Source organism: Nesoenas mayeri (assembly GCF_963082525.1).
Source record: "Nesoenas mayeri genome assembly, chromosome: 25".
Taxonomy (NCBI): Eukaryota; Metazoa; Chordata; class Aves; order Columbiformes; family Columbidae; genus Nesoenas; species Nesoenas mayeri.
This window is the reverse complement of record NC_137549.1, coordinates 4,698,551-4,723,127: the sequence shown is the minus strand read 5'-3', so window position 1 is coordinate 4,723,127 and position 24,577 is coordinate 4,698,551. Positions and strand designations below refer to the sequence as shown.

Sequence of the window (24,577 nt, the reverse complement as noted above, 5' to 3'; positions counted from 1 at the left end):
GCGTTGGCACCAGCTCCCCACGCAGCAAAGCACATTATTCCATTTGTAGGAATACCTTCCAAGCAAAGCAGAGCAGCAAGAAGTTTCCCGGACATGGGACTATCAGGACTCTCAAGCAGAAGACAATTTACATCTATTTTTGTTTTTCACTCGCAAAGCAACGTTAATCTAACGACACTGACCAGTAGCGTTGGTCTGAACGTAGATGATTTCACTCTTTGCACCGTAGGTTCTTCGTTCATCCGAGAAGGTGACCAGAGTTTTGACAAACACGGCGTATTGTGTCCATGGCTTCAAGCCCCTCAGAAGCCACCCGGGCTGGGCCTGGGCCTTGGGCTCGTTGGAGCGCGGCGGCGGATCGACATCCACAACTGTCCAGCTGTTTGATCCACACGCATCTTGGCCATCAAACTCCGTCACGTTTTGGTAGGGACTTGAGGGGAAAAAAAAGCCTCAAATTAACATAATTTAAGCTTTTAAAAACATATCTAAAGACGTTGTTGTAAAGGAAGTTGTAATTCTTGACCCTCTGGAGAAAATAAAACTACCTCATTGTGCGTATTCTGAAAACAACGTGCTTTTCAACCCAGATCAGGTACTGATCCCAACAGCTCGATCCAGGCTCATTATTTGCAGCTTTACAAAAATCAGCTTGGTAACCTTGATTCTAAAAGGATGTTTCCCACCTCAAAGAGCACAAACACCTCAACAACCCCTGGAGATAGCGGGAAGGTGATAAACTCCATGGTTAGATTATGTATGTCTAGAACAGTCGGAGTAACTAACGTTTGGATTGCTGCTAAATGAGGAATTTTGACTGTACACGGGAATCTCAATGAACACTTTATAGAGGGTGACAGTGGAAACTGGAGCGTAGGAGCCTGACAGTCCCCGAGGGGATCACTTACGCTTCTTTGTAGAACAGCATGAATCCCAGCAGGTCCCGGAAATCGGGCGGCCAGTACGGCTCCCACTTCAACAGGATCTTGTCGTGAGAAGTTCGGATAGAAGAAAACTTCAGCAGTTCATTTTCGCCTGTAACGAAAGCGACAACAGCTTTGTTAGTGCTAAAAAAGGAATGTTTCTATTGTCGATCCTTTCAGAAGTTTATTTTCTCCATGGATGAACTTGAGAACGTTGGCGTTGAGCTGTTCATTAAAACCCTTCCCTTTTGATGCTACTCGAGCAGGTTGGAGCAGATGGAGCTCCAATGGGATCTGCCATTCCTGCAGTAGAGGGAGGAAGAACGTTCATTTCACCGGCCCCACAGCCAGAACAAACACGGGCTCATGAAAAACTGGTCTTGAAATGTCAAATCAAACAAAAAGCCGCACACATTGGCGAACTGCGGTTTGGGGCGTCCCAGCGAACAGCTCAGCAGAGCGGAGTCAACGCTGGCGAAGAGAAACGCGACCACCTCCGGCTGCCCCGACATCCAACCCGCTTAAAAACCTCCGCGAAGCGCAACAAAAAAGAGTTGCAAAAATATCTCTGTTGCCATAGCGACTCCTTCGCACAGCTCCAGAGATGGTGCAAATCCTCTGCGGGGCTTGTTCCGTGCGCACTGTCACCTCATGACATGGGGAAAGAAGATTATGACTATTAATCAGGTTCTGAGCACAAAGTCCCTGCCTGGCCTGAGCTTAAGTTGCGCTAAACTCTTCGGGAAGACACAACAATAAACTCGGCCTTGAAAAAGAGCAAAATTCTGAAGACCAAAGGATGGTTCTGGCCAATGGAGAACCAAACCACACACCAGGGGCTTTACCAAATGGACAAAGCCGGTCCCTGGAAAACCAAGGACTAGGCCAAGAGAAATATGATAATACTTTAATAGGAGAGCAAGGCTAGCAAGGCAGAGGGAAAGGCGAACGACGCGTCTCGCTGCACCGCGAGTCTCTTACACGAGGCTTGGTCGCCGTTCGTCTTCAGGGCAATGTCGTTCCTCTCCTGCCGCCCCTTCGTCCCCGAGATCTCTTCCATCTTGTGGATCTCCGACAAGCACAGCTTGGGGTTGTAATGGAAGAAGAGTTTCCCCCGTGCGATAGTGAGGTTGTGTTTACTCCAGTCCCAGAGCTGGCGGAGATTCTGGTTGTCCAAGGCGTAAAATGAATAATTCCTGAAAGCAGAGAATGACAGTGTGGGTTGGGGGGAGGATCCACTGAAAACTCCTTTTTTGATTGTTTTCTTATGCACTAATCCAGACACCAAGGAAAAATGAACACAAACTATCTTCCCCATAGGAAGATTTAAAACAACTCAGGAATTGCGTACAATACAGCACCGGCACACCTCAGACTTCCAAGCGCTAAAACAAAACGTCTTTTGGAAGAACTCACCCAGCCTCCAGGGTTTCTCCTCTGATCAGATGGAGTTTACGAAAGAAAGAAAGAGAAACCAAGGCGTAAGAGCGGCGAATTTTCAGGTAACCTGAGATTTCTTCTATCAAGCCAAGATTCGCTTCTAGCTCAGCTGCTATGTTATCTACGGAGAGGAAACATCGGCTTTAGTTTTCTGATATCACAGACAGAAACACTGATATCGGAGCCCAACTGTATAGATAAATAGAACTGCTTTACGTAGATTTGTAAGACCTTAAAAAACCAGCACAGAGCCCCAAGGGAACATGACAAGGGCCTTTCCTTTGCCAGTGCTTTTCCCACCCCATTCAGAGAGAGCAATGCCGCAGCCCCGGTGCGGCGCTGTGTTCCCGACCCCGCGCTCGCGAGAACTCACTTCCTCCGCGGATGTTGATAACCAAGCTCCCGTTCACCACGGTGCAGCCGCGCAGCTCCTGGGCCGACGTCACCGAGTCGATGGTCTTCTCCTTGCCGTAGTCGCAGACCTTGGGGCAGGGCCCCGCGCACGGCGTGCAGTGCAAGCTGCGGAACGACACAATCAGCAACGGCAAACATGATGCTTCCCAGCAACTCTTACAAGCAGGGTGATCAACTCAAAGTGACAATACGTCATGGGGTTCACTTGCCAGCTCTTCGGAACTCCAAATAACTGCTGAGAACAATTTAAACTGTCATTTCTACATTCTGAACGCTAATCGCTGAGTCCCTTCCTACGTAACGGCAACCAGAATGACTTTGAACAGTCCGTCCACCCCGATGCTGCTCAGTGCTACACACACCAGGGGTTCACGATCGAGAATCGCCGGCCCAGTCTCCATCCCAAGATCGTTAATCAAATGTGTATTTAATGAGCGGAGAGCCAGCTGTGCATCTGGGAATCCTCTGATTAAGGGCTGTACATAAAGTTGCTTTAAGAAAAGACAAGCAGCCGTGTGCTCTGGGGAAAGAATTATTAAAGGGCAGCAAGTCAGCTGCTTGCCCTGGTCGTACCACCGTAAGAACACGCTCCCGACTGTTTCAGAGGAATAAATGCTGAGGTCCGACCTGCAGCCCGACCCAGCGATGGCTGGTGCCGCACAAGCCGCGTATCTACTTCATTCTTTTGAAAAGCAAAACAGGAAACGGAATAAAAAGTCCCGTTAGAGCAAATTCCCCGAAATTCTGATGGCAGCAGCAAAGGCAGGCGAGCACAAAGCTATCAATACTCATAGGAAATCTGACTCATCACGATATACAATGTTATTGCGGGAACAAACAAAGTTTTCAGTGATAAACAGCCCAGCAGCATAAATTATTTAATTCCTTTGTTGGAAAGCCCTGGGAATAGTCAGAATGGCCGTTCCCTGCTTTGACCGCGCCGCGGTTGTTTGTTACTCTGCCCGTTTGCGTCTGGCACAGCGTGAACCCGCTCAATGAACGTTATTAGGGAGATGAGGACAGACATTCTGAGAACCAGCCACGCCAAACACGCTCCGCTCTTTTCATTAGACACCACTTTGCACTTTTCTGCTTAATGGCCGGGCTTTCGGGTCTGAGTTCTGCTCAGAAGGGACACGGGGAAGGGACACGGGGTCACTAAAGCCTCGTCACTGCCCGTCTCCCTCGTCCCACTCGGTTACAGAAAGACCTTTCCAGTTCCAGCACCTTCCTCTTCCTTATCCTCTCTCTCCACTTTCTCCAAACTTAGAGGAAACAAGGGAAACAGATAATAAACCAGTAGGTAGACCTGGCTGCTTTTAACGGCTTTGAATTAGCAAGGTATTACTTTCCAAATCATATTAAAGTCGACCAGGTAATTATCACAGCCACTCCAATCCAGAAACTTTTCTTTGTCTTAGCCACAAATCCGCTGTCCGGGCGAGAGAAAAGCGCAGCACGAGAACCGCTTTCCCCGCCTGCAGACACGCGCACTTACTTGCTGGAGTTCATGATGTACCCCGAGGGGCACTCGTGAACACACTCGTTGTTGTGGATAACGTGACACCCCGACTCCCGGGCGTTTTTGCACTTGTTGTGCAGCTCCTGGCAGAAGCCGAAGGTGACGCAGCGCCAGCCCTCGAAGCGATAGTACCCGGGCGGGCAGGTGTCCACGCATTTGCCTTCCAGGTAGAAGTTGCGGCAAGCCACGCACTTCTCGGGGTTGTTGGGCTCCGTGCAGTCCCCAAGACACTCGCTGTGACAGCACTGACCGTCCGGCGTGCAGCCCTGGGACTTGCAGGCAGGTGGGCAAACTGCGGAGAGAAAAGATAAGAGGCGACTGAGCAGCGCAGGACAAGCTCGTGGTGCACGGCCAGGAAGCACGAGCAACACCAACTTGGCCTACTTGGTTTGGCAACTTGCTTTTCAAAGAGGCATCCATGAGCCACCTCATTTTCACTTTTTAGCGTGAATTCCAAACGTTAATAATCTTTTTGAAGCGTGTTATCATTCACTCTCACAATTCATTGATGCTCGTCTTCAAAACAAATAAACCCCCGAGTTTTTCTCTCCTCTCAGCCCGGTGTGACAAGCTCTGGTGACTCCAGCATTCTGAAGCCCAGAAGCAATGGGACTCCAGAGCAAGAGCCTGGGACGGACCGTTTCGGTTTACACCGCAAATAACGCACGTCCAACACTTTCACCAACCCTCTGGGTTTATCAGGATTTGCTTCCCATTACGTGCCGACCCAACGCCCGTTTCCCTGCGGACGCTGCTTCCCGGGCACCTAGCACAGGCTCTTGGTGACTGTCCCTGCGGGTGCGACAAGGAGAGCACCCACGAGTGCTATTGCTCAAGGTTCTTAGGGTTTACTTTTTAATCACGCATCACTTAGCACCTCACAATACTTTTAATGAGCGGTTTGGGCTTTGAAATGGAACCCGAGGAGCAGCGTAGCTCCGAGCAAACACCACGGCTGGGGCTGAGCGAGAAGTGTCCACAGGTTTCATTCAGCTCAACGAGCAGCGTGTGACCCGTATGGTGATGATCAAACCCCAGCTGTACGTAGGGCAGAACATCCCCCTTCGCCGCAGCCCGACCCACGTATAAACTCTCAACTCTAAAGGTTTTGAGAAGATACAATTAAACTACTTTTGAACTGTGCTTAACGTTTCTCCTTTTCCTGTTCTACGAGCTTTTGATGCCTGACATACCGCTCGAAGGGAGCGAAGAAGCCAAGGCAACGTCTCTCTTTCCATTAAGCAAAGAGCAGAAAGCATCAATTGTTATTTTGTGCAAATCCTCGTTACCCAAGATCCTGAAGAGATGCCGTCCTGACGTTACCAAAGCACGTGTGCTACAAACTATTGCGTTTTTCCCAAACGAGCAGCTGGAAGTCGCACAGAAACCTCTCCAGGGTCCCTCCGCTACCACTTCTTGCAATTATTACTGCAGCATCCAGGTTGGGTGACTCTGCACGTGTCGGGTTTTTCGCTTTGATTTGGTTTTGGCTTTGTGTTTGCAGGTTTTTTGTCTCGGTTTGGAGGTGGGGGGGCTGGTTTTGGTTCTCTGTGCCACGTTACACTTCCATTGCAGGCCAGCGCTGTCCCTAAGGTGACACAACACTTCACTAACACAACACTCAACTACCCCCCTGGACGGGGGAGAATCGGAGCCCACGCTGCGGTTCAAACTTCTCATTCCAGGGGTGAATAAATATTTAACCAGCTTCCCAAAGACCTGGGAAACAATGCACTTTTACAAACCTTTCCGATTACAGATTCCAAGTGCCGTTTCTTCGTGCCACTGAGGCCCAGCTTGGGGACAAAAGGCAACGGAGTCAGCGCGAAGGAATTTCTACCTCTGGATCGCTCCGTTTCACCACTTCCCTGCGCTCCAGGTAAAAAAAAAACACATGGATCCTGTAAACACGTTCCCGAGCCAACACGGGTAACCAGGAGATCCATATTGAACAGGCAAGTCAATTAAGCGTTAAGCTGGTAAACAGTCTGGATACGGGAGTACGGCTGAAAACATTAAGTCCTGTTTCTTGCTTTCTGCTAAAAAGCAGCAGCAGCGAACGGCTCGAAAAAGGAAAAAAGAAATGTAAATCGCTCAGTTTTGCTTTTCCTTTGGGATTCGGTGCCATGGGATGGGTTAAAACAGCAAGGAGCTGGGTGAGATGAGCGTTCCAAAGGACGGGGGTGTGACGAGAGGGCTGCGGCTCGTTAGGAAGAAAGTTTACAGGGTAGGTAATAACATTGAGATGCTGTGTTATACACTGCACAGGGACAGCCGCTCCCATGGGGGCTTGGGACCAATTCATCATGAATACACACAATCCCTGTCCTGTGCAACGCGGGTCGGTTCGGGCCACCCCGCGGCCACCGGCACGGAGCAAACTCACCGGGCACCTCGGTACGAGCGGCACAAACCTGCGCGTTGATTAGAGACGAGGGTCATTAAGAGGCTCCGGATCCCAGGGAGTCCAGGACAGAAAACAACTGCGGCAGCAGAACCGCCCTCAGCCTCAGCCAATGCATTTGCAGGGAGGCTCCAGCCCTCCGCTATCAAACCGCCCTTAACCCCTCGTGGCGCCCAGCGCGGCGCTCCCCCCGCAGCCCCACGCGCCAAATGCATCAAGCTCACGCAATTTAACGGGCTATTAAAGGCTGTTTTTCCTCCTCACGGCGAGTGTTTAACTCACGAGGCGTATTTATAACACGGAGCCAAAAAAAAAAGCGTAGGAGGAAGCCAGTGCGGACCTGGCATGGACGCGGCTCAGAACGGGCTGTTTTGGCCGCGATATGTGCCGCTCGCTGCCAGAGCTTAGGTTCGTGTAATGCTATATGACGTGCACACGCGTAGAATTCAAAGCCAGAGTCCCACGGAAACAGTATCGGAGAGCTCTGCGCTTTTTTTTCCCCCCCTCTTACTGTAAATGGCTGCGGTATCTGTCATATACATTTATTCACGAAGAGCCTCGCACGTATCTAATCGCACTCGGGTTACGGTTGCGGTGGGAGCTGTAATTTGGTTTCCTAACTGTACAGTGGCGATAGTGACCTCTGTGGAAATGGGCTCTTGCGGTTCTAAACAACAACAAAGGCAGCAAGGGGGAAGAAAGGCAATGCGAGGAGCGAGGGCCCCGCGCCGCAGCTCCTGCCGCCTGTGTCGCAAGCGTGTGATCTTAATTTAGCCCCGCGGGCTCTGTGCTGCTTTCCCGAGTCTCTGCAAGTGCTGCGCGGCGTTGCTGCCATTGAAATCCATACGGATCTCAGCTCCTTATGGAATTATATATTACATCATGGTATACGTGCATAGCGTTTTGCACTTGATCACTTTTCCTTAATATCAACTCATTCTCTTCCCGTCACGAAGACTCCAGATTCAGTAACTCGTTAAGCAGCGTTTCTTAGAGTTCTATAATAAAATTTTTATCTGTAAAACAATTTTTTTTGCTCACAATCATTTATGTGATCGGACACGTGAGGATGACACCCAAGCTGAGTGCATTAGTGTATCGTAAGGTTGAAAAGAACTATTAAAAATCAAATCAAACTCTGTCCAGGGGAGGTTCAGTATAAGGCTACAGGGGTCCAACAGTAGCTCTCAACCTTAATCTGCAAAATAAGTGGAGAAACTTGGATAGAAAATAAGAATTTAACATGCTTCTACAAACAGACTGTCAGCAATGCCTGATGCTGGCTGTCATTATCAAGCAAAACTCAGGAAATATCACATTACATTCAAGCAAACTTGATGTCGCTTATTCCTGGTGCTCAGCTGCTCTAACAACAGTTATCACTCCCTTTTCCCCAAAGACACACAGGGAACAACTCGCCCAAAACACGTCGACTCCAACAGGATTTGGGCCCTTAGCACCAAGTCAGGAAGAGCCGAGTGCCAGATAAATTCAAGGTTCTACATCAGCGCTAAAATTAAAGTGTTTTTTATAAAACAAGATATGACAGGACATAATGCCACGACCCCACGGAACTGCGAGGTGGGAACGTTAGGAGGTTCGTATTTACACAGGAACAGATAAAATTAACTGCAGGTGCCTCCCTTCCCATGGACAGTGACTTCCAAAAACAACATGTCAAGGAAACTCTTCCCACTGACATTTCTCGGGACAGCGTTTCGACTCTTATCTCATCTATCAGTAAAGAACAAAAACCCTTGTTTTGCCTCCTTAGCCTTTCGTGCTCATTTGGAGCTATGGGAATATCTCCAATATTCCAAAATGGGACGGGTGGTACCTGCAAACCCCCGTGGGTTTGGCCGCATCCTCCCAGTCTAACACAGCTCAAAGCGGCGGAGATGCTGGTGCTGTCATCTGGACCTCTTGGGATCAGCAAACGGGAGTTCAGAAAAGATAAAAGGGTTGGGAGTTGCGTGGCACCTTGTCCTGTGGCGATAACGCAGGATCTGGAGGCTTGTGGAAGACGTTGTTCAATGGAGATAATGGAGGAAAAGGTTGAGTTGTGGTGTTGATAGAGGAAAAGAGCAGATAAAGGGAGATCTCTTGAGAAATGCAGCCTCTTCCATGCCAGCCTTCCGCTGCTCAGACCAGGGACTAATCTATTATCTTCTGTGCTACAACTACCGGGGGAGTTTTGCTCTGGAAATAGAGAAATTTACTCATACGTGAGTGGAGTGGAGCATCTCCCATGTGAGGAAAGGCTGAGGGAGCTGGGGCTCTGGAGCTGGACAAGAGGACACTGAGGGGGGACTCATTCCTGGGGATCAATATGGAAAGGGGCAGTGTCAGGAGGATGGAGCCAGGCTCTGCTGGTGACAACCAATGGTAGGACAGGGGGTAATGGGTGCAAACTGGAACACAAAAGGTTCCACTTGAATATGAGAAGAAACTTGTTGGGGGTGAGGGTGGCAGAGCCTGGCCCAGGCTGCCCAGGGGGGTTGTGGAGTCTCCTTCTGTGCAGACATTCCAACCCGCCTGGACACCTTCCTGTGTAACCTCATCTGGGTGTTCCTGCTCCATGGGGGGATTGCACTGGATGAGCTTTCCAGGGCCCTTCAACCCCCTGCAACTCTGAGATTCTGTTTTCTGTGACACGCACAACCTCTGCTTTCTGCAGAGACAACAGATCCCATTTCTCAAGGCCACGGAGAAGGATGTTGTAGTAAACAAGGCACGAAAGAATGAAAGCGAAGTCGACACATTCGGCTCTACGGGAATAGGGAGGATTGCATCTGGATATGTTATGGAGGGGGATGTGTCAAATGTAACCTGGACACACAAAATAGGAGCAAATCTAAACTCCAAAGGCCGTATGGTTTACAGCAAATGGGAAAGCGGAGCTGTCCTTAACAGGGAAAGGTAATGAAATGGGTGGAAGCATAAGATTAACCACAAGATGAAGCTGATAACTAATGATCTGCACCGAAATGTCAGACAGAGGTTAAGATCTTAATCTGGAGAGATCGCACGGCATGGTCATGAATCATAAACATGGATACCGGAGTTGAATTTGTGTGTGTGGATGAAGATACTGAAAAGAAGCTGGAGAGAAAGAAGGAACACAACCCGCTCCAGATCCAGATACATTGATTATATGCATCCATATAATATTCTCTCGCCTACTCTGGTCACTTTGGCCTCACCAGCTCATGCCCACTCATCCATACACCCCTCTCCCTCTGCCCAAAGCTGCAAGTATGCTCTCCACAGTTTATTTCTAGGTATAAGAATTTACTTAGCAGCACTGAAATAGATCCTGTTTGCTTGCTGTCCCCGAGCCAAGCAGTTGAGACCTCTCTATGAAATGTATTTTTATTTACTACTTGCCCTTGTCATCTCCGGCACGCCAGCAAGACCCACGCTCCAGTCATTCAATGGATAATAACAAGTGGATCAGGAAAAACAAATGGCTATAGATAAGTACAAAACCCACTAACTCCACTGCACAAGCCACCCTCAGAGCCTACTAATCTATTTCTCCTTGTAAGTTATGCAAGAGAATGTTGGCATCTGAAGGAAATTAATCCCTAATTAGTTGGGCCATCCCAACAAGGAGAAGCCAACAACAAGGGAACTGAACCGTGTGAAGTTACAATAAATCCAGGGGACGTCTTGGGTTCTCAATCTTTCTTCCACAACAGTTAATGGCTCCAAGTGTCCACTGCCACAACGTTTTGTTTTGTTTTATGCCTCTGCCACGATAAACTCTTCAAACTGTCACTGAAGTCACTTGGTTCAATTACCACGTGTGGGGGAAACTTATGGAAATAAGCTTCCTCTGGGGAAAACAAAAATCCATAAACAAGCGGTATGTAGCAAGAAGAGGAGATGGGACTCTGCTCGGCAAGATACCAAAAGCCCTATCAGTTTCTTCAGAGACAAAGAGTCTTTTCTCAAGCAAACTGCAGCGGTTCCCAACGTCAGCACGGAGCTGCTGCCACTGGAATCTTGGACCAGGAGGGACCCTGCGATGTGCTGGAGATGCCGCCGAGTCCATCCACCTGGCCAGGGCCAGATCAAACACTTTACCTGAGAAATTTCCGACAGCTGCTTGTCTAAACCCATCTTAAAGTTAAACTCTGTCTCAATGCTCTTGCTGCATTCACCATCTGAAGTTTTGTGAGATCTGGCTCTGATCAGCTCCACGTTACAACCACCGAGGTGCAGAGGGGCGCAGAACAAGACAAGGCAGCAGAGAAGAGATCGGTGGTACCGAGTCCACATCCAGCGTGAAATCCTCTGTAAAATACCCCAAATAAAGCGAAACACTTGACAGTTTATCGCTGAGCTCTGCTCAGGCTCCTTCAGCATCAGAGCAATGCTCGTATCTGAAACCGCGCCGCTTCAAGTGATGCCCTGGGTGGCTGGATGCGCCACCGCAGCTGACGGTCGCTGGCGAATCTGAGCACCCAGAGACAAGCGTGTTTGAAAAACACAATCTGGAGCTCGTTTTGTTATCACGGATTAGAGCATGTGGAAAAACAACCCGCTCTCCCCCAGTGCCGATCAACAAGAGCCGTCCCGCAGCGACTCCTCCTTCCGCACAGAGCCATGCAAAACACCAGGACGGTTTCTTATCACACCCAGCACTGTGCGCCCTCAAAGGAGAGCATTTTATATTCCACTGAGCAAAAAACACCCTGATGCTTGATGAAGGTCCCACCTAGTTCTAATAGACTTGTAGATTAGTTTCGTACCAAGCCACAGAAACCCGATATCCAAGCGCTGAAAGAGCAGTCGAACACTATACAAATTATTGAGGCAGCCTTGGAGATAATGTTATTGGAGTGTGGAAGAGCAGCCTAAGGAGAAGGCAATCTTCACGGGACGCTTTCTTTCGCTAATGTAACAACTGTAGGTTTTAATGAGTATTGCTCATGGAGCATTCAGTGTGGTTGACGCAACGTGGACGCCTGACGGAGCCTAAAACGGCACCGGAGACGCGCGGGGCTGCACCGAGCGCCCGCTGACCCGCACGTGCCGTGCGCCCGGGAAACCCGACACGCCGCGGGGCCTCCTGCGCCGTCCTGCGTATCCGACTGTGCCCTCGCCCGCGCAGCAGCGTCCAAACCCACCTCCATGGGCAAAAACCCTTCACGCGCTTCCTCAAGCATAAATTCCCGACGTGATGCAATTTTAGCACGATTTTCGCGTGAGAGGTTCACAGAGCAGTTAGCACAGAGCATCCTCCTTGCCCTTCCCCACAGCCCTTCCGAACCTGCTTTGAAGAACAGAACGAGAAATCTCACATCACAAAACTTTTTGGCCGTTTAACAGGTGCCGAGCGCCCGGCCCCGTTTTTCAGTTCATTTAAATAGGGATTCACGAGGAAACCAGACAAACGCAAACATCACCCTCGCTCAGCCAACATTTAAGCGCTAGACAGAGCCAAAGTTAATTCTCCGTTTGTTTTAAATGTCACACGCCAAAATAAAAGCACCGCTGCCGGCTCTCAAACAATGTCAGCCCAGCCAGCGCCGTGCCCGCGGCCTCAAGATCCTGATCCAGCTGATGAACGCACCCGCCCGCAATCCGCAGCATTTGGTGACCAAAGCGGGGATCAGAGCAGCCCCCAAAATAACCCCGGGCACATCCCAATCCCCCACCTCCCCTGCCCAATCTCATTATCTTATTTTTTGTCGGCGAACCAACAGCTCTAATTAAGCAGCATAAACATCCCAGCAAGTTCATTCACATCCCTCCAATAGGAACCGGCAGACAATTATAGGATATAATTGGGAAGCGCGATGGTTGAACTCGTCACCAGCTATTGTTCCAAATGCAGAGAAGGGGCCGAGCTGCTTCCTCCACTGGGTTTTGCACCAGCTCGGTGATTAATCAAAATGTCTCAGAATCCACGACCTTTCGTTAGAAACAATCTGTGCGCTGCTCACACCTGAGGCTTTTTGACTTCTCTTTTGTGGGTGGTTCGGGTTGTTTGGTTGGTTTGGGGGTTTTTGTTTGGGTTTTGGTTTTTTACACAAATTTTATCTACAGACACAACCCAATTCCCGACAGCTAAAGATCTTTCGGAACGTTTGCCCAGTGACACGTTTCAGCCGACCCCTCATGCACCCGAACACACATCTTTGTACGGACCTCTCGGCTCACAATCCCTCCAGAGCTCTTACAGCACAGATCTCCCATTCCTTCACCATACAATGACACAATACTGATGATCCTCAGGGTCCCCTGCAACTCGGGACATTCTGAGGGCCGCACCACCATACGCAGCTTTAATTTGTCTTGCTCTTTGCCTGAATCTGGGAAGCGGCAGCAGAACTGCATTTGATGTGGAATACTTTTATAATTAATCCTAATTGTTAAGGTTTAGAATACAGAACGGTTGTTCTGCCTGCCTTCAGGAGGGTGAAGGGAGGACACCGCACCGGATACAGAAGGCGCCCGGTTCCTTATCTGTACCGAGGGAACTGAATCACTCGTAACACCGGGGCGGACTCGCTCTGAATGAAGCGCGTCTCCCGCCCCCCGAGCAAACGCCGCCCCAGGTGAACCCCGCAGCTCTCCCATTCACGCACCACTATCACTAACGCACCTTTGCTCGCGATTTCACCTTTTTTCCGCATTTTGCCATTTCCTGCTTCACCTCCGTGCCCGGCCAACGGCGTTTTCCAACAGGCCTGCCAAGTGCACTCAGTCTGCTGCATTTTATCGAACAAGGGGTAGTGCAGGTTCCCTTGTTTAAGCAAATAAGGTAACTCGGAGCTGGTCTGTAAGTGGGAAAAACACGTACCCTGCCTGCAGTGCCCTTGGGTATCTCGAGCAGCCGACGTCACCGTGGGAGATCAAACTGAGATGTTCAAATACCTTCTAGTACTGCTGGTGCCGAACCTCTGCATGTGAAGGGTTAAACTCCTCTCAGCCACCACCAGCTTCAGCAACAAGTGTTTTGGGAACGGGGAATGAGGATGAAAGAATTTAAGCAGCAACTCGGCTGAAAACTTTCCCAGTGTGGTGAGACCCCATGGGGATTTCTTCACCACCATAGTATTGACATCCTAGTTTTTAAGGTAGTAAACTGTTCAGTAGCCATGCCACCCCTTTTCCCCCAATTCTGGGCTGTACCATGCCACCAAGCGCCATAAATCTCTTAACTGCTCTTAATAAGCTAAATTGAATTAGTTTAGGATGTGGGACCGTTCGCAAGCGTCACAATAGCGACACGCACTCATTAAACTGCCGCTCGGCAGGGCTGGGAACAGACGCCCCGCGAGATTAGGGGGGGTCAGAGCTGGGAGACCAGGAATAATAATAATAATAATAATAATAATAATAATAATAAAAATAAAATAAAAGGCGGTTCTTATCAGATCTCCACCAAAACGAGCACTTCCACCTCGTGTGGGAGCAGCTGGAAACATTTCTTTTGTGTTTGAGGCTTTATAAATATCTTGCCCTTGACGTTGTCTGAGTCTGTTCGGCGCTCTGAGACCCCTTTCCCATGCAAAGGTAATAAAACTAAGCTCGTGGTTACAGAAATTCCCAGCACATAAAAATTACAGGAAGCTGTTGCTAAGTAATATTTCTACCTAAGTAAACAGCACAAAGCGTTTCCCACACACACCTCTGAACTTTGTTATTCGAACCTGCCCTGAAGATGTTTGTAGCTGCAGAATCTCTCCCGGCACCACCTCTTTAAACAGCTCTCGGTGCCATTTCACAGACGCTGAGAAACATTTGGGGCTGAGCAACGTTCTCCTGGGTGTTTGTTGTGTCGCTTGTACCAGGAAACAAAGCTACTGGAGCTACTTTTCAATCCCTTACCTGTCTCTCACCTTTCCCTGGATAAGTCATAGAACATTAAAGAGATGCTGTTGTACCCGTAGCCTCCAGACCCGCTTCCCCAACACCATAAAAATGTGCATAAACGTTATTACTTGCATACAGTACCTTTCCTTAGCATGGCGATTACTCCAGACTGTCACCCCTTCTATCAGCTCTGCTCCTATTGACCCAAATGTTTCATGTACCTTCCTGGGGTTAATATCTTACAAAAAATTCGCAATTGCGCTAATGGAGAGAGACAGCTTGGAGTTTTATCACATAAAGATAAGAGTTTGCAGAAAGATTCTATCTACAAACCTGAAACAGCCCACGCTCTTAGGAACTCGAATTTCCTGGTAGCGTGAAGTCCCGAGATGGAGAAGATAACAGACTCCTACAAAGGTTTCATTCAGGATGAACAGAACCAGAATTGCAGCGTGTTCTCCAAGGAATGAAGCCCATATTTCAGATATTTGTCCTATATTCCAGGAATGCGTCCCTCCAATCTTCACCAAGGGACTGTCTGATATCACACATCATTTTCCTGCCCATTTTTATCTGGCCATTCCACTTTTCCTCCTTTACTCCACTTCCAAGTGATCTGATATGTAAGTAAAGGCTAAACTGGCCTTTAGAATTAGTCCATCAAAACCATCGGGCTGCTTCGGATTATCACAGAATCACAGAATCCCAGAGTGTCAGGGGTTGAAGGGCCCTGGAAAGCTCATCCAGTGCAATCCCCCCATGGAGCAGGAACACCCAGATGAGGTTACACAGGAAGGTGTCCAGGCGGGTTGGAATGTCTGCACAGAAGGAGACTCCACAACCCCCCTGGGCAGCCTGGGCCAGGCTCTGCCACCCTCACCCCCAACAAGTTTCTTCTCCTCTTTCAGTGGAACCTCCTGTGTTCCAGTTTGAACCCATTGCCCCTTGTCCTGTCACTGGCTGTCACCCAGAAGAGCCTGGCTCCATCCTCCTGACACTCCCCCTTTCCATATTGATCCCCATGAATGAGTCACCCCTCAGTGTCCTCTTGTCCAGCTCCAGAGCCCCAGCTCCCTCAGCATCCAACTGGACTCTGCCCATTGACCACGACTCTCTGGCTTCTTCCCTTCAGCCCGTTCGCAGTCACCTCACGCCCCGCTCATCCAGACCACACTCCCTCAGTTCAGCTGTGAGGATGCTGTGGGACAATGTGTCAATGCCTCACTCAAGCCAAGGTAGATCACGTCCCCCGCTCTGCCATCATCCATCCATCTTGTTATGTCCTTATAAAAGTCAATGAGGTTGGTCAAGCACGACTTCCCCTTGGTGAAGCCACGCTGACTGCCCCTAATGACCCTCTTACCCCTGATCTGCCTTGAGATGGCACCAAGGAGAAGTCGTTCCATCGGTTTCCCAGGGATGGAGCCAACGTCGGCGCACAGGGGGCAGGTCCCCGGGGGGTCCGCAGTCCAGCACCGTGTCTCGGCCAGCCCCCAGCAGCCGGCTTGGAACTATTGCGGACCATAGGAATCCGACTGTTTAATTAAACAGAGCATCACGAAGGCCACAGCGGGTGTTGACGTGATGTGATTTCTGCCCATTGCTCTGAATGTCAAAGGGAAGAAACTCAATGGAGCGCAGGTAAATGGCGGGAGGAACTGTGACTCTCTAAGGTGGCCAAATGCCTCATCAGCTAATTAGCGACGCGCATGAATGGATGAACAAGATTCCCACTGTCACTTCCTACTATCCAGAATATGCGTGGACGGAGAAGACCCAATGCGAGGAGAACTGGCAAAAAATCCCGTTCCGAAGGGAATTGTTTCTCCAGCAAGTGGAGCGACAGACATATAGCATTTTATTACATTAAAAAAAAAAAAGTGGAAAAAATGCAAAATATGAAAATCATGTTTGGCAGATGCAGAGCGAGGTCTAGGACGTGGCATTTCCAGCATTTTTGTTGTCTGCATTCTTCAGCAAAAACACTCTCTGCATGGACATGCTGCACCAAACTATGTTTGTATGGCAATAAAAGCAAGTATGTATGTAAAAAAAAAGCCTTATAAAAATGTGGGCTGAAAATGTACAAAACCTCCAGCACAGGAACAGCGCTTGCCTGCCACCAACAGCACAGGGCTAGGCCCAAATTCCAAACAGACTACATATTTCCCCTCTTCCTACTCAAAATATAACGTGAGTTGGCCTTAACTGAACCAACTTGCGTTTCACACCAACACGAGTAATTTAGGGGGAAAAAAAACAGAAAAAAGGAAAGAAAACTTTGAGGAAACGTTGAGGAAACACGCGGATCCCAATGGATGGCGCGTCCGCCTCCGCGGCTCCGCGCTCACACACGCGTCCCTCAACATCGCGACTGGTTCTTTCCAAGCTGCCCACAAATCATTTCGGTTCCTCCCCACCGGTTCCATCCGAACGTCCGTAAGAAGATCCTTTGTTGTTTTGAACATGTTATCACCAACTGAAAAAAAACAACCCCCACCATTTCTGGGCCGGAGTGAACGCTGCGAGGATGACTCAGACTTGGCCGCGCGCCCTGCGGATAATCACACGCGGCAACTCGGAGCTGGAGCGAACCCGGAGCTTAGAACACAGATACCAGTCGCAGGATCGACGTGAGATGTGGGGGGATAACGGGAAGGAGGTGACACAGGGATCAGGGTGGCAGCGATGGGGACACCCAGGGACCCCAGTGTCACCATCACCCTCCCCGGTTGCACAAACCCCTTTTTCCACCCATCCTGCCCACATGGGCTCCCTCCAACTTCTTACCCATCTCCACACGTTTCTGGAGCTGAGCAGGCTGGACAAGCTCGCCAGCGTGGAACTGGGTTTTATCAATCGACACACACTCTCTACATTTTGTTTTTGTTGTTTTTTTTAAATCAATATTTACATATTCCTTAAGGATTTACTTTTCCAGCAGACAAACCAGCAAACACACCATCCCAGCCCGCGGTCCCGGGGCAGCGGTGCCGCTTCACACAACAACAGCTTCCCATGCAGAGACAAACCGAGACACCAGCCAATGCCAGACTGTGCGCCCGGCGTTAGAAACCAGCCCAGGGACACACACAGGACACAGAACCAAACTTCCCCCGAGAAAGTTACCCTGAAATCACCACTTTTCATTCCCATATTGGTTAAAATACAAAGAGCAGAAATAAGGCTTAACAGCAGAGAGACGGGAGCTGCTGAAGATTCCCGGCTAAGCTGCAAAGATGTCCTGACGTTAATCCCCTCGGTCCTGCGAGTTTCTATGCGGCTCTTCGGGCAAAGGAAAGCGAAGTACAATTCACACCAGCCCTTAATCTTGACGAAACAATTACACACGTTGAGGACACGTTATGGTTGGCACGAGAAGAGAGAACGCAGCGATTCCACCGACGGGATCAATAAATGTCACTTATCTCGACCGCACTTGCCAGCGCGCGTGTGTGTTGAAAGTCTAAAGGCTATTAAAGAAGTTTCAAAGCCCACTCAAGTTGTTAAGATCAGTTCTGAAGCAGGTGGCACAAGGCACAATATCACACAGACACCAGCTCGTTGAGAACACCAGCCACCAACAAATAAAAGCGCAAATCTCAGTATTCAAAACAAAGATAAGCGCGGCTTGTGAAGTGGTTTTGAAAACACATACCAGTTCCAGCCAAAATATGCAGGAGCTTTGCTGCTCCAAATGACCACGGAACGCCAGACGGGAGCACCGGCAGAGAGCGGCTTCTGAAACCATTTTCAAATTCAAACTTCCAACCCAAATCAAACGGATTTACTAGGTCGGATTTGTCAGGTAATGAACTAAAATAGTGGGTGATATCGTATGGGTGCCACCCAACAAACGCGGCTGAATTCGTATGAGAGGCTCAGGAGCTGAGACTCCGGCCCCAATGGTAAAATACCCCGTTCCTACAGGTTTGCTGGCAATAGGCTGTCACAGAACAGAGAAAACCCCACATTCCATCGGCCCCAGAGCCGTCTCAGGAATGAGGGACATCACCGACGGTTTAGCCACAGAAAACGTTTCAGTCGCATCTTTAACCTTGTGAAACAGCAGAAAACACCAAATACGAACGCACTAGAAACCAGGTTTCAGCGCTGATATATATCGAGTTTACGAACTAAAGTGCTTTATAATGTTATTTCTCGCTTTTAAAAAAAGAACGCACGCGTTTGCATCTTCTTGCTCGCACCCTGTTATTCTGGCGAGAAAAAATAACCACTGTCTTTAAAAGGAAGGCGGACGGTTTGGGAGTGAGGAGTGGCAGAGGGGAAACCACACTAATTTCATTAGGTTATGCATGCTGGGAGGAATTCCTGCTCAAATCTGGCACTTAGACTCAGAATTGCCCTTTACAGCTTGGCAAGAAATGCTCTGCAGCCCGCAAGTTTCCTAATTCTGTCTGCGGACACGCTGCTCCATTGGGATGCGCCACCTCCAGCAACACAGCCCTAAACACAGCCGTTTCACCTCAGTTCACTTTGCTCCCCGTCAGTCGGATTTCACACAAATCAAAGTAAATATGTAATTTCAGTTTAAGGTTGGTTCCAAGTTTGGAAAAAAACTAATCTGTATGGAATTAAAACCGACTCTAATACGGTTTAAAAACGCGACTTCAGGGGTGGCAAGAGCAGCTGAATTTCTGAACAAAGCTGAGCCAGAGCGCAGTTTTTGACTTGTCCCATGGACACCACCAGCCAGGGCCTCTCTCCTTCACCCTTCAGGTTGGACTCGCCTGCCAGCCTCTTACTCTGCGCAAATGTCATTCGCTCACCCACATCTCTTACACCTTTTTATGGCAGGATGAGTAAAAATGTAACTGCACCTTTCCGGCGTCGGGTTTATTCCATAAAGACTTTTTCCGCCGTTCTATCTGCCGCAGCCTTTCCCTCAACCTGGACTTTTAACCCCCCACCCAAGCCCTAATGGAGATACTGTCACCCCGAGGCACTGCACCGGCTACAAGCCTGAACTGGACCGTGCCCCATTGACCACGACTCCCTGACTTCTTCCCTTCACCAGTTCGCTCGCCCAGCCCGCGCTCCCTTTGTTAAACCTGCGTTTAACCAGGTGCTCCCTAATCTCCCAGAGAAACCAAACACATTTTTGACACATTATTCACATCAGTGAACTAAACACTAAAACACCCCCACCCCAAAGGTCCTCTCTTGGCCTAAGATCGATTTTGAGCCTGGCTTTTAGGAACCTGGGCTTAAAGTTCGCAATTAATAGGTACCTCTCAGCTCTCCAATAGGCCTGATGGGTTAAAAACAGGCAGAAAACCCCGTGGACTCACCCCTTTGGCAGCGATCGTGGGTCCAGCAGCGCTCGATGAAAATGCCATTTATCACCGTGGGCGGACAGTTGCTTTTCCCTTTCACGGTTCCCGGACACACGTCTCCACACTCCTCTTTGTCGTCCTTGTTGGCCACGATGTAATTGTCCTCTACAGAATCCAAAATCCTCGACCAGTCGATGGTGGACAAGTAACACAGTTCGTTGTTCTTCTCAATGCGCACGGCGCCTCGGGTGATGTTCATGAGGTTATAGAGGCCGATCTCCTTCAGGTGAACCATCTCAAAAATGACGAGGGCGTAATTAAAGAACAGATGAGTCCCTCGAATCACAGTGAGGTTTGGGAAAAGCCCCTTTAAACTCTCCAGGCCGTACACGCGAAAAAGCAGCAAGTAGTCCGTAATCATGGTCAGCTTAGGAAAGCTGAGCTCACGGAAATCCTCCGGCTTGGTTTTGAACATGAGCAAGATCTGCAGGTGGCCCTCGATCACGGTGCAGTTCTCCAGCATGTTGAGCCGGGTCAGGTTGTTGCGAATGTCCATGCTCCTGCAAACTGGAAGGCAAAGAGCGGCGTTATTTATTTCGGAAAAGGCAACATTTTGAGTTTTCTGAAGGCCCAGTTTTGTCCCCCCGCGCTCAGAATTCACCGCTAGGCCCTTCGTAATAAAACCTGCTTCAAGGGTTAAGAAATGCACCGCGGGGAACATTCCCTGCTATATGGTTACAAAACACGACGGAAAGAGGATTTCATCACTTTTCTGCCATCCTGAGGTTCTGGATGTTCCCCCGTCACGATCTCCGGGCACCACTTGGGCTCACACAGGTAAGGAAAGTCGACGCAACTGTTTTCTTTCGACACACCCTCCTCGGCCCCGATTGTGCAATTAACGCCCGCGGATTAGAGGGAATAATTCCGAGTTTGTGCAGGGAGGGGAGGACAGGAAAAGGATAACAGCAAGGAAATGGAACGCTTTGAGGAGAGCAGAAAATGCTTGAAACGCTCCCATGCAAGAGCTCGGCCCACACTCCTGCCCAGCCGCTGCCGACAGCCGTGATTTACTGCCGCGGTAATTCTGGCCCTGAGCATTCTTTTCAGATCAGGCGTTCGGGCTTTTTTATGACTATTATTATTTTCTCAAGGTTGCAAATCTCCTGGCCACGACTACCTGTAGTTCATCCCATAGAACCGGTAACCCAAGAACTGCCAAAGTGAACAACCGCATGAAGCAGAAACTAAACAGAAGAACACGAATCCTGGCGCCAGCAAAAGGAGGAAAGTAAAAGGTTTGACTATAAAACGACAGCGTCACAGCCCCGAGAAATCACAGAGCGATAATCAAAACTGACGCAGAGACAGAGGTTGAATGGTGACAACTGTCGGGGTCCTCATGGTTTGACACAGACGCTGCCGCGTGGGTTAAATATCAACCCTACGCAAACGTCTTCACGATTATTCAAAAATCTGCTCCACCGCAATAGTAAAAAAAAAAAATAAATCAATTTGGCAGCGCTAATAGAGGATTTGAAGCAACGTTATTGCCCAACGGGATTTTTTGGCACTATATCCAAGTCATTTCATAAATTGCCTTCTGGAAGAGAAAGCGAATGCACACGGTGCTCGAGGATCAAGGACGCACCTTCTGAAAGGGGGAGAGAAATTCAAATGGCCAACAATGTCTCTGCCTCGTGGAAACCTGCAGCCGAACCGGAGGAAAGCAGAAAGCGGCACGTCCCAACCATGGGCTGAAACAACAGTATGCTCTGCGTGTCTATGTGAAATAAGAGAGACAGGGACTCCCATGGAAGCAAGTGTGTGTGACAGGGGGATTCCTCGCTAAAGGACAAACAACAAAAGGACAGAATTCAAACACAAATTCCAGTTACGAGCCACCGGCGCGGCTAAAACTACCCCAATACACTCAAAATTGGGCACCTTGGTCCTCGTTTGCTGAGCGCACCGAGGTGCCACCACGACCAGCCGCTGTGCTCCCCATTTCAAGTACTTCGCGGAGTAATTTCAATGTATAGAGCTGGCCCTAAGAAAAGGTCGAAGAATCCAGCTCAGATCTACAGGCCAATAATGGCTTTAAAGAGTAAAAGCTCCAGGATTTTAGTGTGGCTCAAGGGTTTTAGTGTGGCTCAAGGCAACAAAATGCATAGATACACTAAGTGTAATTGCCTTGGTCTTTCGTCATTTTGAGCGGAATGAGGTAACCCTCTGCACTCCTGAGTTCACAGCACTCACCGCTTCCCTATATATTAATATATACTCAAAATAAGTCAAATTACGCTGCTTGTGGACCTGACCTGTATCACTAGAGGTTTCTGAGGTCACTAATGACACAACCAGTGCTGCTCCTGGTCCGAACAGCCAGAGAGATGGAAGGAAACACCAAACACCGACATCGCCCTGGTATAAGGACAATTTCAAACAAATTAGAGGGTTATTTATGAAATAATCAACTAAACAAAAGGCCCAAATAATTATAAATTTACAAATATTAACAGGGTTTGTACAGATTGTTCCCATGTTCTACTTCAGTTTAGTTTGTAAGTGATAAATACACCCACAGTATCTGAACTCTTATTTGTTTTTACCACCCTGAAGGATCAAGGAGAACAACGGGGATCCAGAACACCCAACCCCAAATCCGCCTTGTTCTTGCTGGAGGATTCTCGATCTCTTCACATTTCTGGATTCTGTTCAACGTTCCGTATCTGCTGTTCACGCAGCAGCTGCTTGAGCCGACCCACAAATGTATTGTTACCAAGACAACAAGAAGCAGTTTTAAGCGAAGCAAGAAGCCTTTTCCCACGTGTAGCGGGAGCCAGGAGAAGTTATCAACAATTGGGTAGGAAGGCTGGGCAGGTTTGGTCCCTGCAGAGCAAAGCTGAGCTCATATCAAAGCTGTATCATAACTCGGTTATGATACAGACAACCTGGTTTCAAACGGCACAGAAACCAGCTTGTGGGAAAAGGAAAACCTCCCCTGGATCCTGAAGCAGCAGGCGCAGAGCCTTTCTGCACAAAACACCGCCGACATCTCCAATAAACGCCCCGAGTTCCACCGAAATCCCCAACGCCAAAGCCTCTGGACAAACCACTTTGGTATCGAGCTTAAAGTACAGAATGTACAGGCAGAGTTTAGCTCTCACAACAGGGTCTAACCAGGGGAAATCTGGAACTTAAGCCTGCGTGAACAGCAGATACGGAGCGTTGAACAGAATCCAGAAACGTGAAGAGATTGAGAATCCTCCAGCAAGAACAAGGTGGATTTGGGGTTGGGTGTTCTGGATCCCCATTGTTCTCCTTGATCCTTCGGGGTGGTAAAAACAAATAAGAGTTCAGATACCGTGGGTGTATTTATCACTTAAAAACTTTGTGGCAGTGAACCCTGTGGATCCCAAAGCTCAATAGTTCACTGTGCTCCAGCCCTTTAACAGCCCAGACCTGGGTAATGCAGCATCGCAGAGAGATCACAGCCCATTCAAGAGAGCTGCTGGGTAACGTTGCATTTTATAGTGTTTGCTGCCTAATGGAATAAACAATATTTAAAATAATTACACTTTGGTGATGTGAAAAGCTTTGCCATTCTGGATAAGGTTGACTTTTAGGAATCGGCAAGAAGAACAGGCGGCGAAGCGATGGCATTGCGTGGGAGATCAGGCTGGGGAAGGGGCAGAAGTCAACCCCGACACTTCTCCCAACCCCGTCACCCACGGGGAGCACCAGCAGCTCTCACGCGTTGCCAATATCACCGCGGTTCTTACTCTGGGGGTTTCACCGTAGCCACGCTCGCCGTGCTGCCGCTCTTTAAAATAGCAGAGGGCACATTGGGACAGCCGATGGGCGCCGCTGCCGCCGGGTTGATACCCCCGCCTTGCTCCTTCTGCGTACTCTCGGAACTAAACTTCATTCTAGACCGAGTCTTTCGACAGCAAAAATTAACACGGGGCTTCTTAACGAGTTTCCATATGAGCCAGAAATACTAAATAAGCAGCAAATTATTTCTAAAGGCTGTTACTACGGACATAAAAGGTGAAGCTTGTGGCAGGTGGTGGTTTAGGTGGAGCTCAGCTGGATTTCTGACCCCACCAGCAGCAATGGAGCAAACGTGCAGCGCCCAGATTTAGGTGAAGTTAGAAAGGGAGGAAACGTACCCTACGCTTTATTATAGTAATTATATCGATTGGTCTCCTACTGCTCACAAAAGGAGCCCAAAGTAAGTTGCTCAGTTAGCAGACGCCTAAAGCGAGGCGAGGTAAATCTGACCCTAAATAGCACGGCTAATGAATTGACGTGCGTGAGTCATGTGGGAGATTTATTTCAAGAAGTTGCATTATGTTTACACAGCGATTAAAAAAAACACACAAACCTGTTTTTCCTCACAAAACAAGATAAATGTATCTTCATTCTACGCGCAGGGCAGGTCTCCTGCCCTTAACCCTTGCGTCTGCTCCTCTCGGTGACTACTAAACCCAGTAACATCGGTCATGTACAAAAGGAGAGTTCTCAGCATCGTGTTCCTCAACGACTTAGGAAAACCGGGGATGGGCTAAGGAGGAAAAACTCAGCGTCTCCATCCTAAGGTTTAAACGGGAGCTCAAACCACCCACCCAGTTTGCCGCCTGAACCACCTACAGATACATTAACACTACACGCCGCTCAGCTTCTTAACAGATGTTGTCTAAAAGGAGCGAAGGGAAAAGAAAGACACAGGGCGCAAACCCCC

At 49.0% G+C, this 24,577-nt stretch overlaps 1 protein-coding gene across 1 annotated transcript in view; it reads right to left on the bottom strand.

Moving 5' to 3' along the window:
- Positions 1 to 24,577, bottom strand: part of INSR (insulin receptor) — a 40,224-nt gene that overhangs the window by 13,806 nt on the left and 1,841 nt on the right. The window contains exons 2-8 of the mRNA XM_080359458.1: positions 19,846 to 20,397; positions 4,276 to 4,591; positions 2,737 to 2,882; positions 2,340 to 2,484; positions 1,905 to 2,119; positions 909 to 1,035; positions 183 to 433 (exon numbers count right to left, since the gene is read on the bottom strand). Of these exons, the coding sequence (XP_080215584.1) occupies positions 183 to 433; positions 909 to 1,035; positions 1,905 to 2,119; positions 2,340 to 2,484; positions 2,737 to 2,882; positions 4,276 to 4,591; positions 19,846 to 20,397 (1,752 nt within the window). The remainder of the gene's footprint in view (positions 1 to 182; positions 434 to 908; positions 1,036 to 1,904; positions 2,120 to 2,339; positions 2,485 to 2,736; positions 2,883 to 4,275; positions 4,592 to 19,845; positions 20,398 to 24,577) is intronic.